This window comes from Papilio polytes, unplaced genomic scaffold (assembly GCF_000836215.1).
Source record: "Papilio polytes unplaced genomic scaffold, Ppol_1.0 DF822067.1, whole genome shotgun sequence".
NCBI classification, from domain to species: domain Eukaryota; kingdom Metazoa; phylum Arthropoda; class Insecta; order Lepidoptera; family Papilionidae; genus Papilio; species Papilio polytes.
Window position 1 is genome coordinate 8,354,720 of NW_013527137.1, and position 24,885 is coordinate 8,379,604.

A 24,885-nucleotide genomic window follows, 5' to 3' on the forward strand; every position below is an offset into this window, starting at 1 on the left:
GGGGTTTTCGTATTATTCAATTCCACTGTTGTAGTCCTATCACGTGTTTCGCTTGTGTAATATTTCTCGCTTCGTTTTATAAACGTTTCTAAATCATCTCTTTTGAGATTTAACTCCTTTTTAGTGAAACTAGCTTCAACTATCTCTTTGTATGACTCTTTTGTGGTGAGAGTACGGTTGTATTTATCGATATTTAGAATTTTCATGTTAAGAGAACCCGAAACTTTGACTTCTGGACCTGATTTAGTGACGTCATTCCGTATAGTCTGACATTCGATTCTTTTAGAATTATTGTACCTATTGAATTGTTCGTTAATATCGTTTTTGTCGTTGTTATTAGAGAGGAAGAATCGTTCGCGTAGTAATTTATTTTTAATACGTCTATCTATATCGATGTTAGCGTATTCATGTTCTGGAGTTTCTTGGTTGAAGTTTATGTTAACATAGTCGTGATTAGAGAAGTCTTTTTTGAAATTATAAATCTTCTCCGAGGTTGATTTCGGCGGGAGTTTTAAACTATCATTGTCTCTGTCTTCTAAATAGTCTTCGCAATTTTCTAAAATGGATTCAAAGTCGCTATTATTACCAGAAGTGCCGGTAGATGGCGTTTTACTTTGATTGATTTCGTTCAAAGTTACTGGTCGTCCAGGATTAAAGTACGTGTTGCAGTACTCCAAGCTTCTATAATAATCGCTATCGGATTCTTCTTGTATGACATCCAGCATTCGTCCATATGTGTTGCTTGTATCAATATCTTCATAAATACCCTCATCTTCTACTTGTTTAGGTCGATTAGTGACGTCATCGACGATGATTGTTTCAAAATCAGATCCATATTCCTGTTTATCCTTGTTACCAAAGAAAGCTTTATAGAAATTGTCGTAACAGTAATTAAGTTTTCTGTACAAAAATGACTTTTTGTTGTTTTTATTTTTCTGTGTGTTGTCGATTTGTGTGATATTTACCTGGGTTTCCTTATCCTCTTCGGTTTCTTCGCCGATGGTGTGCAGGACTGAGGTAGACGCTTCCCCGACGCGTGATGCAGCATTGAGGAGGTTCTGACGAGGCTGAAAACAAAAATCAAATCAATCAAGAACAAATTCTATAATCAATAAATATGGTCCTTCGAGCTGGATCGTATAATTTAACTAAAAATTACATATGGGTCTGCATGTAGCAAATACGCTTACCTCCTTGGTTTCAGGTTCGGCAGCTTTCAACAAATCGCTGAAAGCGGTACATAACTTTCTAGTCGCGTCAAGAAGTTTGTCCCCATCATCGGTGTCATCCATAAGTGCGGCAATAGTTTGTACGCCTGCGGAAAAACATCACGTAGAAGTTTTTTTCATAATACTAACAAATTATATGGAAGACTATAAAATACTATACCTTTAGTCATTTCTGGCAAGTTAGTGGTGATTGTAGTAATGGCAGCGCCTACGGCGGTGTGGTCTACTTCTTCGGTAGGACCTGTTAAGAATAATATTATAGTATACAATGTTTACAACATAAAAACATAATTATTTTTTACCATATTGTAGTGTCAGTAAAGTTCTTTTTCCCTTACCAGATGTCAGAGTAACCACTTGCGCCGTGGCGGCATTCATAGCTGCTATTTGTGACGTCACAACTTGCTTGCTGGTATCCATCGTCACTTGTTTCCATTTTACCGACGCCGCGTCGTGTCCTAGAGCTGGTAGTGAAGCCTGGAAATTACAAACATGATAATTATAAGACAATAAACTGAATTTAAATCATTTTTATGCAATAAAAACCATAACTGACCCTGCTAAGACTCTCTTCAGTCTGTCGTATAATCTCTCGACCACCAGTGATGGTAGACAATAACGCGCGTTGCGGCTCCGTCAGTATAGACGTGACGCGCGTTTGCTGCACCTGCGACGCCTGCAAATATTACAAAACAATTCAATACTACGTAAGTTGTTATTCTATTTTGAGACCTATTACTACTTGTTATAAAGTCTATATTTCTAGAAAATACCTACACAGCCCACTTCGAAGACTGCACATTTCCATTATAAAGGAAGCGTGAAACAAACAAAACACGGTCAACCATTTTTCATGTCACATAAAATTACTGAACATAAGAGAGAATAACGAGTATGGTCATTTGTAGGCCCGTTAAAACGTCGTCATAGTACAATTTATTCCTGCAAAAAAATATATACAAAAGAAAAATATACTGACAGTAGGAGGTGTGTGGCCTGTGATGATCTGACCGGAGACGGTGGTCTGCTGCGCGCCGGTGAGGTGGCCCACCGCGAACGACTTTGCACCTAACGTAGCCAACGCATAAGCTTTCATAAATCACAGCCAAAACAAAAATATAAACAGCATTATACAGCATATCAATAAAATAATCTAAAAGCGAGTTTCTTATACAAACTTACTGTATTACATATTTATATTTTTATCGGTAAACATTTTGTTTTTTGTATGAATTTGTATGTTTTCTAATAAAATAATAGAAGCTAAATAATTGCTAAATTATAAATAAAGCACTGTACAAGTCAAACAATTAAGTCATTAATATTACCTTCAGCTCCTGGCCTGAGTACCGCCGGCTTGGCCACTGACTCCATGTTCACTTTGCCCGATTTGAACGTGTCGTGTTGAATTATATTGGCCCTAAGAAAAAAGGAAATTTATATATGCGACATAACTTGTGATTATATTAATAAAAAACTGTGAAAGATTGATCCCTAGAACCCATCACATAAACACTACATTGGATAAACGACCCTAACACAATAGTAATAAGTGTCAAAATGCAGTACTCACTTTGACGGGGACACGGAGTCTTCCAACATAGCGGAGCCCTCATCGCCTTCGATACCGAGGTGGTCCTTAGCGCGCTGCTTACGTACGATAATGTCGATGTAGCCCGCGATCACCTGCAATATCTGCTCCGCCTCAGTCGTCTGCACCGAGTAGTACTGGTCACTGTAATACACAATATTCATTTATTTCATACACAAACAGATTAAAAAAATACAGAGGAAGGATAGTTGACACTACACTTGACATTTTTAACATGATTCACTAACGCTATCTATTAAAATGTTCTCAAAATCACGTGTCAAGATAATTAGTTGTATTGAAATACCTAATATGTGTCATAAAATAATGTTTAAATGTTTATCTTTTTATTTTGTGACACTGTTTAATTTATTTTATAACAAAAGTAGAGCTTATTACACTATTTTGTAAATTTTTTTGGTCAACACAAACATGAGGTGACGTAGTAAACTTGATTACTAACTTAGTACCTTTCAAAAACGTTACCAGTGGAAAAATCTTCACTATGTCGAGTATATATATTTCTTAAATGTCTTTGATTCATCACGAGTTACTAATAGAGTATTGTAAGCAAGTGGTGGTATGTTATAAAATCTGAATTTCAATATTCATTATAGTGACTGATGAAAGCGATAATCAAATTTAATTCCTTATACCTGTAATCACCAAAGTCCAAAGTGAATGTATTAGGGCTGGCACACCAGCGCCGCACCGTGGTCAGCGGCCACGTCTGCAGAATCTCTTTGGTCTTCTCATCCAGCCGCAGCACTGAGTCTTTGGTCACGCCCAGCAGACGCGGCACTAACTTATTCTTGCCTTTCATTTTCTCCTGCAAATTGTTATTTAATGAATTTACAAAAATAAAAAGTCATCCATCATTAGGACCAGAAAATCATTTTTAGGCAAGTTTTTTTAAAACACTTAAACATTCTCTTATTATACTAATAGTTTAATGCGAAAGTTTAGATAGGTGGATGGACGGATGGATGTTTGTAATTCTCATGTAAGTGACTTTGTACTTGTCTTTTTGAGAATAAAGTCTTTCAACTTTAAACCTTGTTAGAGTTTCTAGCCTAAACTACTAAACGGATCTCGGTAGAATTCGGCATAGACGTAAAATATAGTCTGGAGGAATACATAAGCTACTCACTTTTGTTTCTTTTTTAAATTCCACGAGGACAGAGTCGCGGGTAAAATCTAGTATAATATACCAAAGAACATAGAACAAGACCGAATCATTTTCGAAGCAATTCGAGATTTTTTTTAATTATGCGTTAATTTACCTTGACTAAGAAGAAGGCAACGCCATAGGTCTTGAGATCTCTAGCACTCTTGGTGTAGAGCACTTTGGCGTCCAGCTCGCTGAGGCCGGCGTGCCTGCGGTGCTCCTTGAATATCTTCTTCTCTATGCCCTTCACCTTCACGTAAGACGCCGGCAGGAATTCTTTCAGACTGTAACAACAATACTTTAATAAGAATCATCAGCATTTAAAAGAAACACTATAAATAACATACACGGTGTTTAATCTTAGATTAAAATCTCTAGTGGTTGTAGTGAAATATATGAAACTTACTCTAAAAATCCCGGAGTATGTTTGTCCTCTTTGTGGTCACCGAATTGTATCTGACATTGTATGCCGGCAAACTCGCACGCTGTAAGTAAAAACAAAATTAACTTCATACAACTAAAATAACTATACTAATATCATAAGAAAAAAAAAATGTATTGTACTTTCGAATGTATTGAAATAACTCAAAAAAACTACATGGCCGATTTAAAAAAAAATAACATTAGAAGGCTACGTTATCGTTGAGTAACATAGGCTTTATTTTAAAAATTTCACGTGGAATTATATTACAGAATTTAACTATAATACAAATATCTTAGTAACATCGTACAAGTCTTTCCACAAAATTTTGTTACATGTGGAGAGGCACATTGAAATACAGAGGGAGAGCAAAGTACAACAAAGTAGTACGGATGACCTTGAACGATTAAGATATTTGAAAAATACCACAGAAATCAGTATAAAACGGTGTGTTTACCTTTGTCCTGCGTGATGGGATGCGTGCCGGCGAGTATGGCGTCACGCGCCTGCACGTACAGCAGGTTGAGTTGTACGGGGTCGCGCGAGTCCACGTTGCGGTCCGAGTAGAACAGCTTGCGGCGCAGCAGCAGCGTCTCCGCCGCCTCCACGCCCTGCTCGCGCAACGTCTTCGACGGCTCCACCCAGTTCACTACAACAAGTAGAACATTGTAGTAAACTTTTACATTTTTTATATTTCTCTAACTGTTAAGAAAATAGGACAACGTTAGAACATCTTCATAGTCGTCACGATTTTGTCCCTATGTGACAGCTGTCAATGTCATTTAGACGTATGTAAATAGGCGCCTTTGTGGCGGGATCAGTAGCTCTGAGTGTTTAAGTTAATTACGTTAATACAATTAAAATCATCTCTAATACTATGTACGTCTTTTTGTAACTCCTGAGGATTGATATGAATGATGTTACGCGTAGTGTGTTTACGATTATTCCTATTTAGTTTAGAAGCCCGTAAAATAACAGAAATTATATATAAAATATGCCATAATAATAGAATAAAGTGAAAATTGATATTGTAGAAATATTTAAATGTGTATTTATTGAGTGATTTTAAGTACCAAGTGTATCGTCATCATCATCAGCTCACTATACGTCCCCACTGAGGGGCTCGGAGCCTACCCTAAGTTAGGGTGACCAAGTGTGTATGATGCGCTAATCAACAATTTACCTTCATCATCAGTCCTCAGTTTCTTCCTCAGCTGCTCCATCTTAGCATCGCGCTCTTTCTCCTGGTGCTTACGTTTCAACGTCAATGTTCCGTAGTTTGGTTTTTCGCACGGATCTACTTCTTCCTTTTGTTCTTCGCGTACCTAAAAGAAAACATCAAAGACATTAGTATCTAGTAAATTTAATATTATCTAAGTATTATATTTTGAACATGATAGCTTACCAGTCCATACTCGTCGTAATTGGTGATACCAATCTTGGTGCATATCACTACCATGAGATTAGCCACGATCTGACTGTCGTCCACTAGAAGTGTTTTTACGGTTCCTGCATACAAAATCGTATTTAGCTTACAATTCTTATTTTCATCGTCGCATTTCATTGTGAAGCATTTTTACTGGAATACTCAGACACTTAAAGTCCCTTGGTGCAAACACGTTTTATCTTTATTTTATTTACTTTTAATCTGCACGAAGATACTCTGTATTTAGTGAGCTAAGAACGCCAGTAAGATTTATTACTCACCGTCCAACATCCTAACACGCAAGTTGCGTGTCTTCTTGTTGTACTCGAGTAGGTCGCCATTACGTAGCATGTAGTAATCGAGGCTGCGCGACGCCTCCAGCCATATGCCCTTCTTGTTGTCTTCTTCTGATGCCAGGAATAGACCGTATTCTTTCGCTATAAATGTATGAGATAACGTGAGGTACTGTTCTTTGAAATAAAAGTTGTCAATAATCTTTATTATACTTACGATCACTGGAGCTCGCTTCCAATATCTTCTCTCTGATGATTCGACACGCATCGTATACTGTAGTTGAAGGGTCGAACTGTATGGTTTTCACCACTTTGCCGCCCTCCAATGAGATTTTAAGAGATAAAGTTGCCATTTTGCTTAGGGATTGTGCCCTGAATCAAAATAAAAGAAATCATTACATACACTAGGTAATATTAATCCCGTGTCTCATGAGATCAAAGTTTCATTTTCATTACAACATAAGGGACACTACCGAATTGCAAATAATCGCGTGAATTCGGACCAGAAAAGAAGTTTATTCTCAAAGAAGCGTTCATAAATCCAGCACATTCACTGAGAGTAAGCGATAAGTACGTAATATGAAGAGTTCATTATTTATTGAAAGGCAATGGTAGCGTATGGAACAAGAAATATTTAGCTTATGTCATTCGAACGCCAACATCTTGGTTGCGTCATGGTTGTACAAGGCAGTGGCTTGTCATTAATATAAATAATTTACAAATAACAAAACATGTTCTATATAAAAAAATCAATTGTATAATCCATTTACATATCTTTTCTAACGATTAATACAAAAAATTTCTACAACATATTTTAAGAAATTGATCACTAAAACTCACTTGATACTGTATTTTATTAACCAAGAAAAACGATTTACCATATCAATTTTCAAACATTTTTATTCTTTGCTAATCTACTAGAAAAATTCGATCTCTCCGTTTTACCTCTAAATTTATTAAATTGTACGTTTAAAAAGCAATTTGTGCCGCAATATCTATCGCAAACTAGTTAGTGTGAGAACAATTATCAAGTGCATGTAACATATTCGAGGCCAACTGACCTATGTATAGTAGCGATGTTGTCAGACCTCTCGAGGTCGAGGGAGTGCGCGCTGGCTCTCCTCCGGCGAGGCCCCTCCTGACTGAAGGAGCTGTGTCGTTGACGGCCTCTGAACGACTCCTGTAACAACCAGAACAATAGTTAAAATCCACGGTAAATGATAACTATTCTCTAAAAGGAGGAAATCCAGTGGCGCTTGCTCGTGTATCACCTTAGAGCGGGCGTACACCTTTACTAAACTATCGCATAACTTTTGTAGATTGTTTCGCAGCCAATCCAACTGTTTAGTTCCATAAAAAAAATCGAGTAGTGTACGTACCTCCATATAAGCTCATAGGAATTAAAGCGCGACTAAACTGTCGTTCGATAGTTTAGTCAGAGGTGTATACGTGCTCTTATACTATAAATATCAGAAACATTCGTGAATAATATTCAGTTATAATACACTTACTAACTTGAAACCTTATAACTGCAAAGCGATTCCAAGCACACGCGTTTATATTTCCACAATTTTTTTATTACCGCACTTTTGTATTTCAAAGGTTTTAACTAAGAACACACCACCAACACCAACTAACGTTTATTTTATTTCAGTGGCTTCCCTAAATACATTAATTTTAAATAATTTAAGATTTTAATAATTAATTATTTTCGCATGTATCGTGTTTTCACAGTAGCCGTTGACGAAATGAGACATAAGCCTCATAATAATAATTTGTAATAATGATATTTAATGACTCATTAATAATAATGAGTAATATTGTAGTTTTTATAATTTGTTAGTCACAACAAGGGATTTTATTACAAAAACACAGATCGTGACAATTTACGTAAATTAGAGAACGAAACTTGATAACCCCTGATAGTGTGGGAAAGCATAGAGAAATTCTCTAAGGGTCTTTACCAATCGTATTTTGAATGTGGTATACTTTTGGAAGATAATTAAATCCATGTAGAAAAGTAAGATACAATAATAATGATTGCATTTACGTTATTCGTGTCTTAAAAAGCTGACTCAATACAATTTTAATTTATTAAGCGATATAAATGCAGTATTCAGTGACGGAACTAAATTAAATCGTAATCAATACAACAGAGTATACTGGTTTAACGGTACAGCATTGCAGAGTACGCGGCGAGTGGCGAATTACCGGGAAGTGGAATAAAAAGCAGCAAGTCCAGCGGTAATACGTTATACTTCACCGGTACGGGACGAGCATTGCGGACACAGGGAGAGGTACAGGTGGTCGGTACTGGTGATCTCGATCTTTGACTGAGTTACAAAGTCACGTGAAATTCCACACCATGCCACATAATACTATCTCTTTCTTTTCAAAGAGAAGGAGTAAATGACATTCAATCGAGTTCAAATTCTCAAACTTCAACATTTCGATGTCATTATTGCAACCAACAGTAAGCTAAATATTTGTTACCATGTGCCTCTAGAAGCTGTACGGATCTGAATGAATTTGGCGCAGAAATAACCGTAAGTACTCAGGAAAAACGCTTCGCCCAGCACTTACCATCGCGGAAAAATGTGCGGTTCCCGTAATAAACGTTTGCGAACTTTAAAAAGCTCAAGGTAAACAATGTTTTATAAAAGTTTTTGCTTCGTCCATATAGCGCATTGCGAGATGACATCACGATGCACTAATGTATTTCATAACCAAGGTCGACTACACCGCTGAGGTTCCGAGAAAAAAATGTTTATACACTTTGTAACCGCGTCAAGTATGCTTTCATAGAACTTTATCTAATAGAGTAAAAAGATTTAACGTTACTTGCTTAGGGTTTTAGCGTTTGTAAAGAGCAAGTAAACTATGTCCTAATATTTTTTTTACTATAAATAAACCAGCGATTAACCACGATTCCGCCTAAACTGAATTAAGTGAAGACGTGGTCGATGGAGGTTACACGCTAGCTCAGTAAGTACCGATTCACCCTGCTCTTAGAGCTTCAAGACCGTTATAGATCGAAGGGAACACCGACGCCGGCAACTTGTTCCATTCCTTTACTTTGCGCACGAGATAATAGATAACAAAATTATTACTACTTGATCAGTTAAGAAAGCACTTTTACTTAGAAGCACTTCCGAGGCGCATTTCTGAGGAGAGTACTTACAGAGCGGTGCTGTGTCAGCCGCCGCCAGTTGTCTTGGAGGGCTTGCTCCAGGCGGTCACGGAGGCTGCGTCACGAACTCGCCTCCGCTTCAAATTCGCTCGACACGTTCGCCGTCTGCAATACAAAGGTTACATTAATCGATGGGTGGCTGAATATACCTAGACATAGCATTATAGAAAGCGAAAGTCAGATTTTTTTAAATGGGAAAAGAAAGTACCAAGCTTGTCACAGATCACTCAGAGAAAACTGAGACAGTCAAATCTTTAGCTAGAAACTTTATCTTGAAAAGAGTGTCTATGCATTTGAATTTTATTTATTTCCGAACATCATCAAAATTAGCCATAGAACTAGATAAGTTAATAAAACCTTAAATCATTGCAACTAAACAACTAAACTTTTGTTGGTCTCTTGTCTTAATAAAAACGTCAAGTTTTTATAAAATCCAGTTATAATACATTTGTCTGCAAACAAACCTTGGCCTACTTGTAAAGTTAATTCTATGTCCATATTAGGAGAGAACTCAATGAAGGTTGACTATGTCCACTCACCTATATTTAAATGTAACTGGAATGAACCATTTTGCAAGTGAATTAAAATATTTAATGAATCGAGATATTATGTCATTGAAACGTACGCAAATCTTACCAATATTATTATAACGAATGTGTATATGTTCGATGGTTGTTTATTAGTCGGTTAATCCAAACATGTTTAACGGATATGGATAATCATTTTGCACAGAGATAAACAGTTTTTTGCTGTTTTTCTTGCCTTCAAAAGTGTAGTGTACAATAACCTTCCACTCTCTCTCCCTCTAAGCCAAGAAAATATTTCACGATGCATCCAAATTAGTTATCTTTATCAGTTGTGTGCCCCTTCGTTATTGACGATTATATAAATAACTTTATTATTACAAGAATACATGTTAAATCAGGCGTTTGTACTGGCGACTATTTCGAAAGATGGCGTACAAATCCGGCGCGTAGGAGTTTACCTAATAGTTTATTTTTACCGTTCAGGGAACTAGAACGGAGCCGCTTGTACGCCACCGGTTTCTGATGATTATTGACCGTACATAATATTTATAGAAGGTCACGAAAGGGCAAGTTACAGGAACTACGAAAATAGAAACGTAAAAAATTGGCCTATTTTTACGCACAGGATAATAAAAATTAGGCAACCAATAGGAGGATTAATTTTAAGTTGCACCTAATATATTCTTCGAATCTCGGAAATTCCATACATTCTTATTATAATTATATTTAATTTTTTTTAAGTTAGTAAACAGACGCCTACACTTGAATACCTGATTTCTGACGTCATGATTTAACATTTATCGAGAAATTATATAAAACAACTTGCACCTAAAGAAAAGCATACTATTAGTCAGTCAAAAAACTTACAAAAACGTTGAATTTTCATCATTAGTCGGCATGGTTTAATAATAAAACTAAAAGTGTAATAAATTCTCACATGGAAAATAAAACATTTTCAACGACATAATCATAAAAGCTTTTGATGTAGAAAGCAAGAATACAACTTGAATCTTAAAGCCATAGACATAAGGACTGTATAGAGGGTGGGAATACATAGTAGAATTCCTACGCGTTCATTAAAAGGGCCCATAGTCATAAGGGCGCGAGTTATTGCAGGGAGTTTTGCATAAAACGGATTGCAATGGCCCGCAGACGGGCCTTTTGGAATTTTAATACTGTGCAATGATCGAATGGGCAGCTGAAGAATGAGTCAGTGATGGCTGTTATACTATCATAAAAAATTTAACCAGCAAGAAATACGAGCTGTCGTAACTCATTTTTCAGGCCCTCGTCTTCATTGTTCTGTGAGAGGAGCTTTTAAGCAGCAATGAACTTATTTCAAAAAGTCATTGTATACGACAAATTTGTTGAACGTAAAATGAATTTGGTCAAAGCAGTACATCGTTTTGGACTATGAGGCGTTAAAAGAGCTATTGACGGTGTAACGAATGAAAAAACTTTTTTGTTTAAAAGTTAATTTTTAACCTATTTACAACTGTAAAACTACATTCATTTAGCTAACTAGAAATAAAACATCATTGCGTTCCAAAAGTTATCACAATTCAGCAATAATTAAAATGTTGGACCCCAATAACCGTAGAGGGGTACAAGAACGTTCAACAAGAAACATCGCTTTCATAAACTGTAACTGTAAAGTACATTATTAAAGAAAACTTTATGAACAAGTGATAACCAACTCGCCCCCGACAACTGAGAGAGCGAAGGCGTCTTAACTCATTTACTTCACGTTTCCACTTCGCTGAACATTGTGCTTTCATTTATATGACGCGACAATGGACACGTTATATGAAATCTGAATAAACTAAATAAATTAAGAAAGTAAAAAATCCTATTCCCAAATAAAATTAAGGCTATTGTTCCTAAAGGTTTGTTGATCTTCGTTAACATCCACAAATTTAGTCATCGAAAACACTCTGGAAATCTTACTAATCTTACATTTTAATGCGAAAGTTTGGATGGATGGATGTATGTTAGAGTTTGTAGCCTAAACGGCTGAATGGATCTCGATGAAATTTGTTATAGATGTTGAACATGGTCTTGAAGAACACATAGGCTATTTACATTTGTTTCTTTATGAAATCCACGCGGACGGAGTCGCAGGCGAAAGCTAGTATAAGATAAAAACATAAATAAGACCAAGAGAAAATAATGGATAAACCTTTCCATATCAGAATAGAAAAGACAATGGTAACCCTAGACGCGGTTAATAGACTTGATAATTTAATAACAGCCCCTCGGGCCTGTCGGGCACCTCTCAGCGCCGAGACAATAGCCACAAAGGGTTGTGTGACAGGGCTGACAAAACGCAGCCTCCGACACATCACAGCGCGTGTCATCTCGACATACGTGTAGCAAAGTTGATAGCCTGTTATCGTATATAGTTACACTATTGTGTGATTTGTTGATATCCATTAGTGGATTATCTGCTAAAGGACAGTCTATTGTTTCATTCTTTCACTTAAGTACTCTTGTGTAAGATAATACGGTAAATAAGAAAAGTTTTCGGGGGACTTATTTTATACTTGCTAACATAATTGCACGGGAACATATATATACCCAATCTTTGGTTTATTTGGTTATCTTGGTAGTAATATATTATACAACGAAATAAAAACAGGATAGGTTTTTAACAAATTCATCTACACTTTAAAATACAAAAAGCATAATTTGATATTTTTTTTGTATTAAATGGTAGCAAGCGGTCGCCTGAATTCGCTGAAATAACGAAACGACTGTTGCTAACAGACATCTGCAACAAGTTGAAAAATAACACAAGCCCTGCCCACCCTTAATAGATAGCAAAGGAAATGATATTTGCCATTATCATCGTTATATCATAATCGAAGTTAAAATTGAATATTTTATAAAAATATAAAAAAAAATATAATACATTAAACTTACCGTTGAAGACTTTGTTTCCTGAACATGATTTTCTTTTAATTTAAGACTTAAAAAAATCAACGATAAGAAGAAAGAACTCTTTACAAACAAACATAAAAAGACTAAAACCAGCAATAAATAAATCTCAATAGCGAAGTTGAGCCGAGCTGCTCCAAGATGCTGTAGGTCTTCCGCTAGTCCGATTAAGTATGGTGCTAAGAGAATGTGCGTAGGAGAAAATCTATAATCCTGTGGGATTTGCGCAAACAAGTACTACGCATGCGTTATCCCCACCCCTTATGATATGGTGTCATTTGAGAGAGAGAGGGGAGAAAGGAGGGGGATCAATAGACTCCGGCGCCGCCAAGTCTGGCGCCTGGGAGACTGGAGCGATTTTCTTAGCTATTGTGTAGGCAGGCTTGTCATAGGTGTGGTCGTCAGAAAAATAAGTTATAATAATGTGGCTCTTTATTAATACTGAAAAGGTTAATTTAATCTATATTAATAATAATAATATGAAGAGGACAGATTTGTTTTTTTTTTTATATTTCTATAGGTATTGAAATAACTCAAAAACTACTGTGCCGATTTAAAAAAAAATCAATGTTAGAAAGGTAATTTTTCTGTGAGTAACATAGGCTATATGATAGTTTAAATTTCACAGAGACGAAATCGCGAGCAACAGTTAGTATTACCTTTAGTGAGAAGAAATGTAATTGTACAATGTTTTCTTCGTTTTTATGTTCAGCAGATTTAAATGTAAACTAATTCAATACAAAAGTCGGATTATTTTACAATAGAATATATAGTTACATACGTTTACGATAATGGAAATGAACTGTAATACGTCGAGTAAACAACTCGACAATTTATCAAATATAGAAAAATTGCGACACAAACTGTGATGCGCGTGCAGCGCTTCCGGCATATCGGATATCCGGTTCGAACCGGATATCGTCACGGCTGTCCGACAGGGGATATCGGATAGTAAGTTTTTATAAGTGAATTAGGGGGATGGAATGGACACTGAACGGACGTGGGGTGATTTACACGTCAGCGACTCTCAACGAAATGCAGATGCCGAATTACCGATTCGAATGATTTTTATCGAATTTAATAAGATTCCATAGACGAGAGCAAATGGAAAAGACATGATTGATGACCGGAATTAATATTTTTTGTGGAGATAACATACTATTAGATTATATCTTGGGTACGATAAATTACTTTCGCAGTCATCTCCAGAAATTTCGGTTCGATACCATTCAGTAAGATCCAAAATTTATATGTTAGCCTTGAGTGAGAGTACTTAATCACGTGAGGCTCGAAAGGGAGTTCCAAAAAAAGTCAAAACATGACTCTACACGTGATTTTAAGTATTTCAGGGAAATGGTAGTCGAAAACCTCACCACGTATCACCATAGGTGAGGTTCAGAAGTTGAAAAACATCACTAGATTAATAGAGGTCCAGTAAACTAAATATACAACTTTAAAACCTTTTCTCATCTTTACAAAAAAAGCCAACCAAAAGACCGCTAAGAAAGGCACGACGATAAAACAAACAAGGGAATTGTTTAAAATAATGGCGGGAGCATCAATGTACCCCGTAGGTTGCCAATCAATCAAACGTGCCCCTCCGAGCAATCATCTCGGCAGGAGACCGAGCCGAGAACAAACACGTATTACTCCTGACTGCAACAACTATACTAATGAATGACTCGATGATTCCCCTAATACCCCTAATTTATGGAGACGTCCTTATTCAATTAGTAAGGATCAAGGCACGTCGCGAATAAGCCAAATTGCAAACATTGATTGTAGTAGATTAAGTCTTTTGATGGTTTGTATACGAACCAATTACAATCAATAGCACAATAACTACTAAATATTTTGTTTGATTATGCTATTACGTTACTGTCGTAATAAAATTTGTGGTATTATTTGAATAGCTAATGGAAGATTAAATTGTTTTATTTAAACAATTTTAAAGAGGATAAAAACATTAAAGAATACAGTTACCTATTGAAAAATCGAAAATACGTAACTAACAAGATAAAGTCAAAACGAAGTCGTACAAACAACAATTTGATATCATCTACCTACACTTGCTCTTACGGCTGGTCTGCTCTACTCTTCCTTACATCTCTATCAACTGTCATATAAAACACTGCGTTCTTACGCATGACACAATTCCATCCAAACTTTTTTCGGTATTCGTCTACCTTTTCAGCCACCAATATTTTATCTTAATACTTCATTGTTTATGTAACATATGTCTCTCTACATAAAATGTCCATACCGCGACTAATTTTTGCTTTGCAATTTCTCCATCACCGGCGCTAATTACAAACTTTTTCTAACATACACATTCCTAACATTAAAAAATGATACATTACATTTTATCTTTTAACTTCTCTGGACTATGGGGCGTCTTAATAAGCTACGATCTACTATAAAATAGAAGGATATTCAGAGTGTTTTATTTATTCTTTCAAGAACACATTTTAAAATGCGACAGAACACTTCAATAATGTGTTAATAACATTTCAACTAAAGGGGTAACTATTATGTTACAAATCTTTACATTTTTGGTCTAGATTTTAAGTAAGGCAAAAAGGGATTTCCGGTAACCCTTAGATTAAGCCTACGAAGTAAATAAACCCTTGATTACATTAATTACTATCTGATCAAGGCACTCGTTTAAATCTAAATGAAGGTTAGCGCAAGTATAACTCGCGGAAGGAAAACTCTACGTAGCGAGCGACTCGAGTTCAATGACCTTAGTAACTTAGGTTACGAGGGTATTACTTAAAGTTAAATAGAAATAAATAAACAAAATGATACTGTATACGTGGAGATAAAAAATATAAACAGACATGTAAATTAAACATTTATATATTCTATTAAAATCTGTGATGTATTTGATTTAATAAAAACTGTAAACACTGTCCCTTAGTGTAAGAAAAGGCTTAAAAAATACAAACACTGCTAATAACAGTAACCTAAATTTAAAAGAACAGCTAATATCTAAAAAAAACGAGTAACCAAAGCGTGAAGCAAGAATGAAAATGAAAACGCGGTTCGAATCGACTAGTATAGGTCCACGCTCGACCTGAAAAGGGAAACTTCGTGAGCACGTGGCCGCTCGTAACTCGGCTTGCACTTACCTCAGGACGGAGTGCAGGCTCATCACGTTGTCTCGTTCCCACTTTTAAAAAATACTATACAACCCTCCTTCTCGCTCTCTCACAACCTTTTAGCTCTTCTGGTAATACAATAATGGGAAACGGATTTACCATGAATCGTAAATGGCAAGTAGGTTGTGATACAGATATTCGAACGTTTTAGAGATTTGTAGGAGAATTTGAGGCAAAAGAACAGAGTTTCAACTAGTTTTATGTTATGGATGTAAGAGAGCGGCAAGGGATGTGAGAGAGCGGGCCACCGCCTCCGCGGACGGTCCACGGAGGAATGTTCTTGGTGGTCGACGACGCGTCAGGATCTTGCGCTTGGCACTACCAAGCGTCTCCAACGTTGATGAGGGGTCGGTACGCGCACGCGCGCCAACCTCACCCCATCCCCTTCGCACTTGCGCGCCGCAAAAGGGAAGCGAGCGGGAACTTTGGGGATGATATTCGGAGGGTGAAAAGACGTCGAAAGATGGAAATGCATCTCGAACTCCGCTCGGATTTCCGGAGATCGTGATTTTGTTTATCGATTCGTATCGTTGCGAATACTTGGATATTGGTGGCCCTTTTTTGGGGCCGCTGTGGGAGTTATTAATCCCTTCATAATGTCATAAAATGATTTAGGGTCAATAAAGTTACCCATCGAATTTTTTAACTTACAATAAAATTACTATTAAAATTGATTATATTATCTCCTTGGCAATCACTTTACATGAGATCAGTCAAGCGTCAAGGAATTAAACAATCTAGACTTTCGAATCAACCTAATTTCAAAATTGAAAACATTTGGCGCCTAAAATGATCTGACCTCTTGTGATTCAGATAACCTAAATACACCCTCACACAATCAGCCAAAAAAAAAACAAGCAACTCTAGTAAAGCCACGTAAGCAATCAAGTTTCACCGTTACCAAGTTTTGTCACTAGATGGTGTTGATTTTAATTAAATTACTTTTTGCTTCTATTTTATAAAAGTTATTTTTAAATATTATTATTTAATTTTATTAATATTATTTATAAAAATAAACCAGCATATCAAAAACTATTTATCCATTTAATGAATCTTTGTATACCAAAGTGTAAAGACACCAAACATCCAGGGCGTGTGTAGGAGCTACATGACAGCTTCCGACTTGTGCCGGAAGTCTCAGCTATTGACGACCGATGGGATTTCATTAGAAATTCTACGTATATGATCAACATATTAATATGTTCGCAATTATTAATGTTGCCTAGTAATTTTATAGCTAAATCTTGATAGACAAAAATCTTTTAATACACATCACGCTAAAGTTGTTACTAAGGGCTCTTAAACAATTAAAATTCAAACACAAAAAGGAACATGTTAGAAAAATTATGATGACTAAACATTTTTTATAGTTACTTAGAGGCCATATTGAGCCACGTCATGGGTAACTGTGTATTTTTACTATCGTGATGTGAACTTTCTAGTTTCCGACACCTGGGATCATTTTATGCATTTAAGGCGACGATTGAGTGCAATCACTTGTATCAATGGATACGTCAACAGTGAGGTCACAGGGGCGTCCCCTAGCGACCCCATTCATCCCTATTGCACGCTGGACACTGGCCTATGTTAATGTTTGTAATTGCACGCCAAGTCCTATTGTATCAATCAAATATCATCCATCGCATCCATTTATAGTAACAGTTAAGATAAATTTATTGCAATTAAAATCTTACGCAACAAGCTAAAAAAATTATACATTCTTAAGAGTTACTGTAGAGATGTAAGTATACATACATATATGCAATTCCAATTCCAATGTTTCTTTGGACAAAGTAAACTTTGCCCTAAACAAAACATTTATATTAACATCATGCCTGTTATCGAGTTAACTGAGATGAGACATGTATATTTGTTAAACGACATGAGAACTCTTGAAACACTTGTGTTGTTGATGTTACAGATACATCATAAGTGTTTGCAGATTTATGTTTCGCCCAAATTGTTATATCAATTGAGTAAATTGAAACAATATGTAAAGTGCTTATTTTAATAAGCAGTACACAAATAATTTTCAATATCGTCTTTATGACTTAAACTAGGGACTTCGTCCGCGCGGGATAAAAAAAACTTGTAAGTATCCTATTCTTCCCGACTATGTACTATACCTATGCAAAACTCAATATAGATTTGTTAACCCGTTTTGGTCATACGTATTAACAAACTATAGTGTATATCATGTTTTTGATATGTCTAGTAACAAACATCCATCCATCCAAATAGTACATCTATACATACGACTTGACAGAACATCACCCTTTAATAAAAAAAAAATCATTATACGCATATGAATAGAACTTACCAGATAAATTTCGTTTCGTTGCGTTTTTTCGTTCGTTTTCTTAAGTGATGCGTCAATATAAAAATATAACTTAGGTTTGTGGGTAAATATAAAAATAAGGCACTCTGTTTGGCGTGTATATCTGTCCCGTTCACATCGCAGCTCTCATACCTGTGGAAGAAAGAGAGATTACAAATAAAATAAAACAATACCATAATAAACAAAGTAAGGACCATATAAACTTGACGAAACGAAAAACTAAAATTGTAATTTCCAATATCGATTAAATATATCGATAATAGATTCCTCAATACATTTATAACCACAATTAAATAAACTTAAATATCCAGGTGTTTACAATTATTCATTACTTCCCATACATGATCTAATCTGATCCCCTTGGTAACATCTAAAACTATGATAGAATAAAAAAAAAAGTAATCAGCGATATCCTCATTCCAAATGAACTAACTGATCCCCGGCCTCCCTAAAACCTCCAACCATAACTCAAACCTTCCAAAACTAGAAAGGCGACTGTAAATTTCAGCATATCAAAAACCCATAAAGCTTTCGTGAAAACTTCTCGCAGTACAGTCGCGCACCTAATACATAGCATAATTTAGAGGCTAAAGGCCTGGTCCCACAATTCTTGTAAATTGTCAGAAAACAATCCAACACATAAAAGATGCGATGGAAATATCGGATTTTGGTACTCTATCTGAGTGATGTCACTTTTAAGCTATCTTAGCCTCTATCAGCCTGTGGTAAGACAGGCCCTAAATATTATTAACGCGGCAACATGATTACTATAAAAAATTAATACGCCTCACTTAATGTGCTCCTAGGATTCTTGGAGTACATTTGAGTATCAAACTCCTGGGTAGAACCAAATCGCATGACATCATAGTTTTCATAATCTGTAGGTTTTTTAAACCTACAAATAGTCACAAGGGAATAGACATATGCACATACAAACTCGTGATGTCATATGTCAAGTAAAATTTTTCACAAAAACTTTGCAGTATTGTGTTTGCGGCTGTACATGTTCAGGAAAGGGCGCCAGTAGTCTCGGTGCGAGAGGGACGACTCGCAAAAGTTGTGCGTCTCCCTCGGGGCGCCCGCCAAGCCGGCGCCGTCTAGCGGCCGTCTGTCGCCACAATGGAGCCTATTACATAACCTGAAAGCTCTCGGGCCTCAGCCTCCGGATTTTGCTAATATGAAAATTGGGGCATCATAAAGCCGATGTAGGGCGAAACTTTTTTTAATGACCGCTTATGCTGTATCAGAAGAATTACATGGCACTCGTTATGGAGTTATGAAACCAGCGATGTAATTTGTTCTTAATTATTTTTTGTGATATTCTTAATAAATTATTCATAATTATAATTTTAAAATAACGATTATCCGACCATGATACTGACCCATTTCAAATTACTGAAGTGATGAAAGGATTTGAAATTAAATACGTTTGCGTGGGATATTGTTAGTAACATTTTTAGTTTTGTCTAGCATTCCTTAATTATAAAAAGAATATAAAAACCTACTTTTAGAAACTAGCCTAGAAATAGTTGGGCTACAAATAAAAACACGTGTTACAAAGAGGACACTTCACAGCCTTTTTCATTGAAGTATGCTCTTGAACTCACGAAATAACATTACATGTACTAATAATAAAGTATTTTAATAATTAAAAATTACGTCGTTATTAAAATTAATATTATAGTCTATCTAAAGAAAAAACTAACTAAAAACTATGTACGAATAAGGAGATTTCTATTTTCTTAAATTTTTATCACTTGGTTTAATTTTATTGAATTAAATATTATTCATAACTACAGTATTAAAAATCCCTGTCCGGGCGTAGCTGATGTCAAACGGAAGCCGAGGCCACTGATAAGTCACACGTCGATATCATTGTACAACTGAACATACAAGTTCATAAGCATTTTATAATGCACATGTCTGTTAGCGCGTTTTCAAAACTGGGTGTCGACTATTAAATTACTTGTAAAAAATAATTTCATCCCTTTAATTTTCCTTTTAATAAAGGGACAACATGCCAACACAAGTGTTGCGGCAGTCGAATTATACGGAAACATAAAACGTCACCACCCGCATCTTTTGCTTCGGATAAACTTAAGGCGGAATATACATGCAGATAAAAAGAGGTAGCTGGCATGCCAACTAATGGCACGCGCCAGCTACTAGCGCAATACATCGACACATGCCATTAATATGTCAACGAGATTATTCTAAACGAGATGAGTCAGGCTCTAGCTACCACTTTCATTCGTTTCCTCGACTTATATGCACGTACATGTCACAAAACCGAAGAAGGTGTTCGCGTTCACACATGCCAGTACATTTCATATAAGCGGCCCAGCTACCGACACGTGTGTTGTAGGCCTTAAAAATAATAAACGATGTTTTGTTTACGCACGGAATAAAAAAATACAAACTGTGAAAACTGAGGTAGGTGTCTGTTAGAAGACTCATTATCCATATGGCTAAGAACTAAAATGTGCCGGCATCTTGCCAAACAAAAATCTAGAATTCTCCCAATCACTTCAAGTCAAGAACCTGAGTTGATTGTGACAAATACAATCCATCAACAAATGAACTACATATCGGGAAGGAATGTTGTTATGACAACACAATGTCTATTAAGTAACGCGTTATCTTTAATGTAAGCCTAGACGATGATTGTGCGCACAGAAATAAACATGTAACAAGATAAATACGTCACGCGTGAACTCGTTTGATAAATTGAATTACTTCTTGAACTTGCATATAAAGTTTTTACCTATTATTCGTAATCAACTTAATATATTTTCATGTGCAGAAGCTTTGCCGATGACCTCATGACGTCACGTAACTGACGGTACTAAGCAGACGAGCGGGGACGTGGTCGGTGTTAGGTGGGGGAGTCATCTGTGCACATTATGCGCATGGCTTATGCAGAAACACACACGTAAACACATACATCAGAAATAATTGAATGTTATGTTACGCGCAATAATTGATCTTAAAGAATTGTAAGCAGCATTTACGCACATGTATATTAAAAAAATGGAATGCAATTATTGAATGAATCAATGAAAAAGAAATAATTGCAGATGTTTTTCATTTGGGCCAATACTGTGTAATATGTTGAAATTAATGCTTACAAGTTCCGAGTTATCTAAACACAGCCATATGGGTGTACACCGACAATAATATCGGGGCATAGACATAAAAAGTAAACTATAACAGGTCACTATCGCTACCTTACGCTACGTATAGTTCTAATATAAATCATACGTTTAATTTTTACGATACAATTATTATTCCAACTTGACTATATCACATATGTTTCATTCAAGTGTTGAATGTTTTCAACATCATGAAATGTTCCGTCGTTCATTGCTTCTATATCATTGTATGCAACAAGCAACTTGCATCATATGACTGAGTCCTCACCCACACATAAGTCAACGTGTTCACAAACATGCAAGTGGGCGTATTTACCGGTCGTTTCAAGTATTGAACGGAGTTGCGTCGACGCGACGAATGTTCCATTCAAGTATTGAACGTTCTAGAAGCTACTGCGTTTTACTTAGAATGAGTCAAAAAGTGTTAAAATTCGATTCTGCTGATGTAATTAGGTTTATTATGATTTATCGTAATCATGAGTGTCTATGGGATACTGAAAATGAATATTATAAGAATCGTGAAGCACGTAATGCGGCACTAGCATCATTTGTACAGGAATTTGGAGTTCATGGATTAGGACCTAAGGATATAACAAACAAGATAAAAAATTTAAGGACACAATATCATGGGGAAAGGAAAAAGATAAAAGATTCGATTAGCTCCGGGTCTGCTGAAGTTTACACTTCTAAACTGCCATGGTATAATTTAATGGATTCTTTTGTAAGGAAAACTTCTGAACACAGAGAATCAACATCAAATACGGTATGTATTTGTATACATTTTCTTAAATATAATAATAGGTATTAATAATTGTATGAAATAACTATGTCTTGAGGTTATATAAGAGATACACAATCTGTAGGTAGTTCTAAATTTCTTCTTTGTGATAATTTAATAATAATTCCTTGTAAAAATAATTAAATAAATCTGATTGCAGAACGACACTTCAATGCCACAAATCGTAGAGTTTAAATATGAGATTGAAAATACAGACAATCTTTCAAATTCAACTATGCACGTCCTCGATGAAAAACCAATTCCAGTACCCATTAAAAAACCGAAAATAACACCTGGTTACACAGAATCGACCTCAAAGAAACTGGAAAATATTGAAAAAAGGGCGAAATTAGGCAAAAGGAACGATGAATTGAACAATTTTGGCAAATATGTTGCCTCTTCATTACAAACATTGAATTTCAAAAATAGCATACACGCTCAGGACGAAATACAGGCAATATTATCTAAATATAAACTACGGGAACTGGAAGAAAGTGAGAGCTCTACTCCAACGCCAGAATCACCGTCATCTAAACAAAGCAGTGAAGAGGACGCATGGTGTGACTTGTAATTATTTATTTTAATAAGTATTTCATTTACCACTTATCACTTTAATGTATCAAAATACATGATACTATTCTAAAATCAGTTTTTCTTTCGTACGTACCTTAAATAGCTTCTAATACTTGACGCACTGCATTCATGTTTTTAAAAGTAGGCCGAATTGAATACAAGATTTGCTTATTAAATTATTGCATGTGCTATTTTAGCGAGGGTAGTTTTGAATCGAAACTTGTATCAGATATCATCAATTTAACGTGCTATGTACAGCATACAAGTCAATTATTGCTTCAACTTAATCATATAAACAAAAGTAATATCGTTAAATTTTTGTTGAAATTGATATTTTGAGGACACTTCTGTATGGACATCGGTATATTACGTTGCTATAAGAAGACATTCAATAGGACAAAACCTCATTTTATTTTTATTAATATAGATGGTAGGAATGGGGGCTACCGTACATATAGACTCGAGCTATAACTATTTAAGAAGACATGTCGTAAAAAACGAGCTATTGATTTACATATGATGTTGCAAAACAAAGAGCACGTTAATGATGTACTAGTCCAGTTAAACTAGTCGACGCGTGCCTTATCTTTGTCCCTAATTTTATGCAAATATTCTCGTAAATGATCTAATCAACTTGCGCCAAGACTTAAAAAAGTGGGACTTTTATAGTTGACTTGCTTGATTGCGTATGGCCTTATAAAATAGCACTGGCGTCTATGGTAATTGTACCGTAGACAATGCAGGACTAAGTTGTTTACTTTATTTTTTCTTTAATATTAAATGAAATATCATAGTGTAACCTAAGAAGAAAACCATATAATTTTCATCCGACGCCATAGTTTTGTTGTAAACGTATCCAAGCTTTTTGTGTCGAATACCTACTTGAGATACCATTTCGATTCTAAATTCTGTTCGCTAATTGTAATCGTATTTCAAAGATGTTACCTTATCTTGGTACATTTTGCTATTGTAAATTTCGTTAGCTTTGTATATCCATCGCCGCCTTATTACAGTGTTGGCACAATGTGGCGCAAGGCAAACCATCAATCAAGAGTAGAATGTCGTAATATCACACAGGAAACCCGTCGCAGATGCGATGCAGCTGCGATCACATCCAAAAACTGAATCAAACGGAAACGAAACGTAAAAGAAACAAAACTGTAATGTTTATTAGACCAAAATAGACATTTGAACATACAGGTCTTGTCTCATTGAATTCTAAAAGACTGTTTTAAAAAAGTATCGCTTTCGTTCAAAAAAATAGTGTTCATAATTGTTGTCTAAGTCGCTTCCTTCCAAAGATTCTTGTATACTCTTCATTTTCTAATGAATAGACAAATGCCGAATTATTTCATCAGACATCCGGCCGTGGGCGCGTGGCGACTGCTGCCTACGCCCAAAGGTTGTCAGGCCCTTATTTGTGCCAAGCGAAAGTTGTTCTCATGTAAATAACTTGTAATTATAAGATATTATTTTTATCACAATTACAGTTTGATGGTGTTATTTTCGAGATAATTAAACAATATGAGATACGTAATATTTACTTTGTACAGCTTAAGTTTTATTTTACTTTAAGTTACGATATCTTCTTGTTTGAGTGTGAACAATATCGAATTCAAAGTATCAAGAAGATAACATGAGATTACTTACATATATTTCTATCGAAAGATATTAACATTGCTGCAATAATTTACTTATGCTAATTTTAACTGTATACTTAGCGAGCGTTCGCACGGACGCGAAAACGCTAGGCGGTAACTATGTGTCAAAATAGAACGTATGGGATTGTATGAAGCTGTTCATACGGGGGCGTTTTTCTTCTCGGCGTATTTCTCTACGCGCACTGTTCCATTTTGGACACTAGGCGTTAGCGTAAAAATAAAATGGAACGTATGGAACTTCATACAAGTGTTCGCACGGGCGTAGTGGAAATCGCACGGTACGCTACACTACTATCCAAAATTACTTGGACCATCCAATAATAAACATTTAAAAAAGTCTGATTAAGTGGAACTGTTGTCTTTATAAAATGTTTTTTTTTGGGAATGTAGTCAAAATGTAGATGGACAAATATTTTTGGAGCCTAGTGTAATTGTTTTAA

General features: G+C 35.8%; 2 protein-coding genes across 6 annotated transcripts in view; one reads left to right on the forward strand and one right to left on the reverse strand.

Moving 5' to 3' along the window:
• The window catches only part of LOC106107012 (talin-1), a 65,579-nt gene that overhangs the window by 29,927 nt on the left and 10,767 nt on the right, over positions 1–24,885 (reverse strand). For all 5 annotated transcript variants that reach the window (XM_013287684.1, XM_013287682.1, XM_013287683.1 and 2 more), the window contains exons 2-20: positions 18,264–18,413; positions 9,310–9,423; positions 7,190–7,308; positions 6,346–6,500; positions 6,117–6,272; positions 5,815–5,918; positions 5,593–5,734; positions 4,867–5,058; positions 4,395–4,473; positions 4,104–4,272; positions 3,477–3,649; positions 2,803–2,964; positions 2,558–2,649; positions 2,209–2,297; positions 1,786–1,905; positions 1,568–1,706; positions 1,390–1,470; positions 1,191–1,315; positions 966–1,067 (exon numbers count right to left, since the gene is read on the reverse strand). In XM_013287684.1, the coding sequence (XP_013143138.1) occupies positions 966–1,067; positions 1,191–1,315; positions 1,390–1,470; positions 1,568–1,706; positions 1,786–1,905; positions 2,209–2,297; positions 2,558–2,649; positions 2,803–2,964; positions 3,477–3,649; positions 4,104–4,272; positions 4,395–4,473; positions 4,867–5,058; positions 5,593–5,734; positions 5,815–5,918; positions 6,117–6,272; positions 6,346–6,481 (2,061 nt within the window). In that variant the 5' untranslated portion in view covers positions 6,482–6,500; positions 7,190–7,308; positions 9,310–9,423; positions 18,264–18,413. The remainder of the gene's footprint in view (positions 1–965; positions 1,068–1,190; positions 1,316–1,389; positions 1,471–1,567; positions 1,707–1,785; positions 1,906–2,208; positions 2,298–2,557; positions 2,650–2,802; positions 2,965–3,476; positions 3,650–4,103; positions 4,273–4,394; positions 4,474–4,866; positions 5,059–5,592; positions 5,735–5,814; positions 5,919–6,116; positions 6,273–6,345; positions 6,501–7,189; positions 7,309–9,309; positions 9,424–18,263; positions 18,414–24,885) is intronic.
• LOC106107017 lies at positions 21,794–22,822 on the forward strand. Its single transcript, XM_013287692.1, has 2 exons — positions 21,794–22,196; positions 22,372–22,822. The coding sequence occupies exons 1-2, from the start codon at positions 21,843–21,845 to the stop codon at positions 22,780–22,782; spliced, it is 765 nt and encodes a 254-aa protein (XP_013143146.1). The 5' UTR covers positions 21,794–21,842; the 3' UTR covers positions 22,783–22,822.

Excerpts from the sequence above, each read along its gene's own strand:
- LOC106107017 (XM_013287692.1), top strand. The coding sequence starts at position 21,843 with ATGAGTCAAAAAGTGTTAAAATTCGATTCTGCTGATGTAATTAGGTTT. Across the intron at positions 22,197-22,371 it reads GAGAATCAACATCAAATACG|AACGACACTTCAATGCCACA; the intron begins GTATGTATTTGT and ends ATCTGATTGCAG.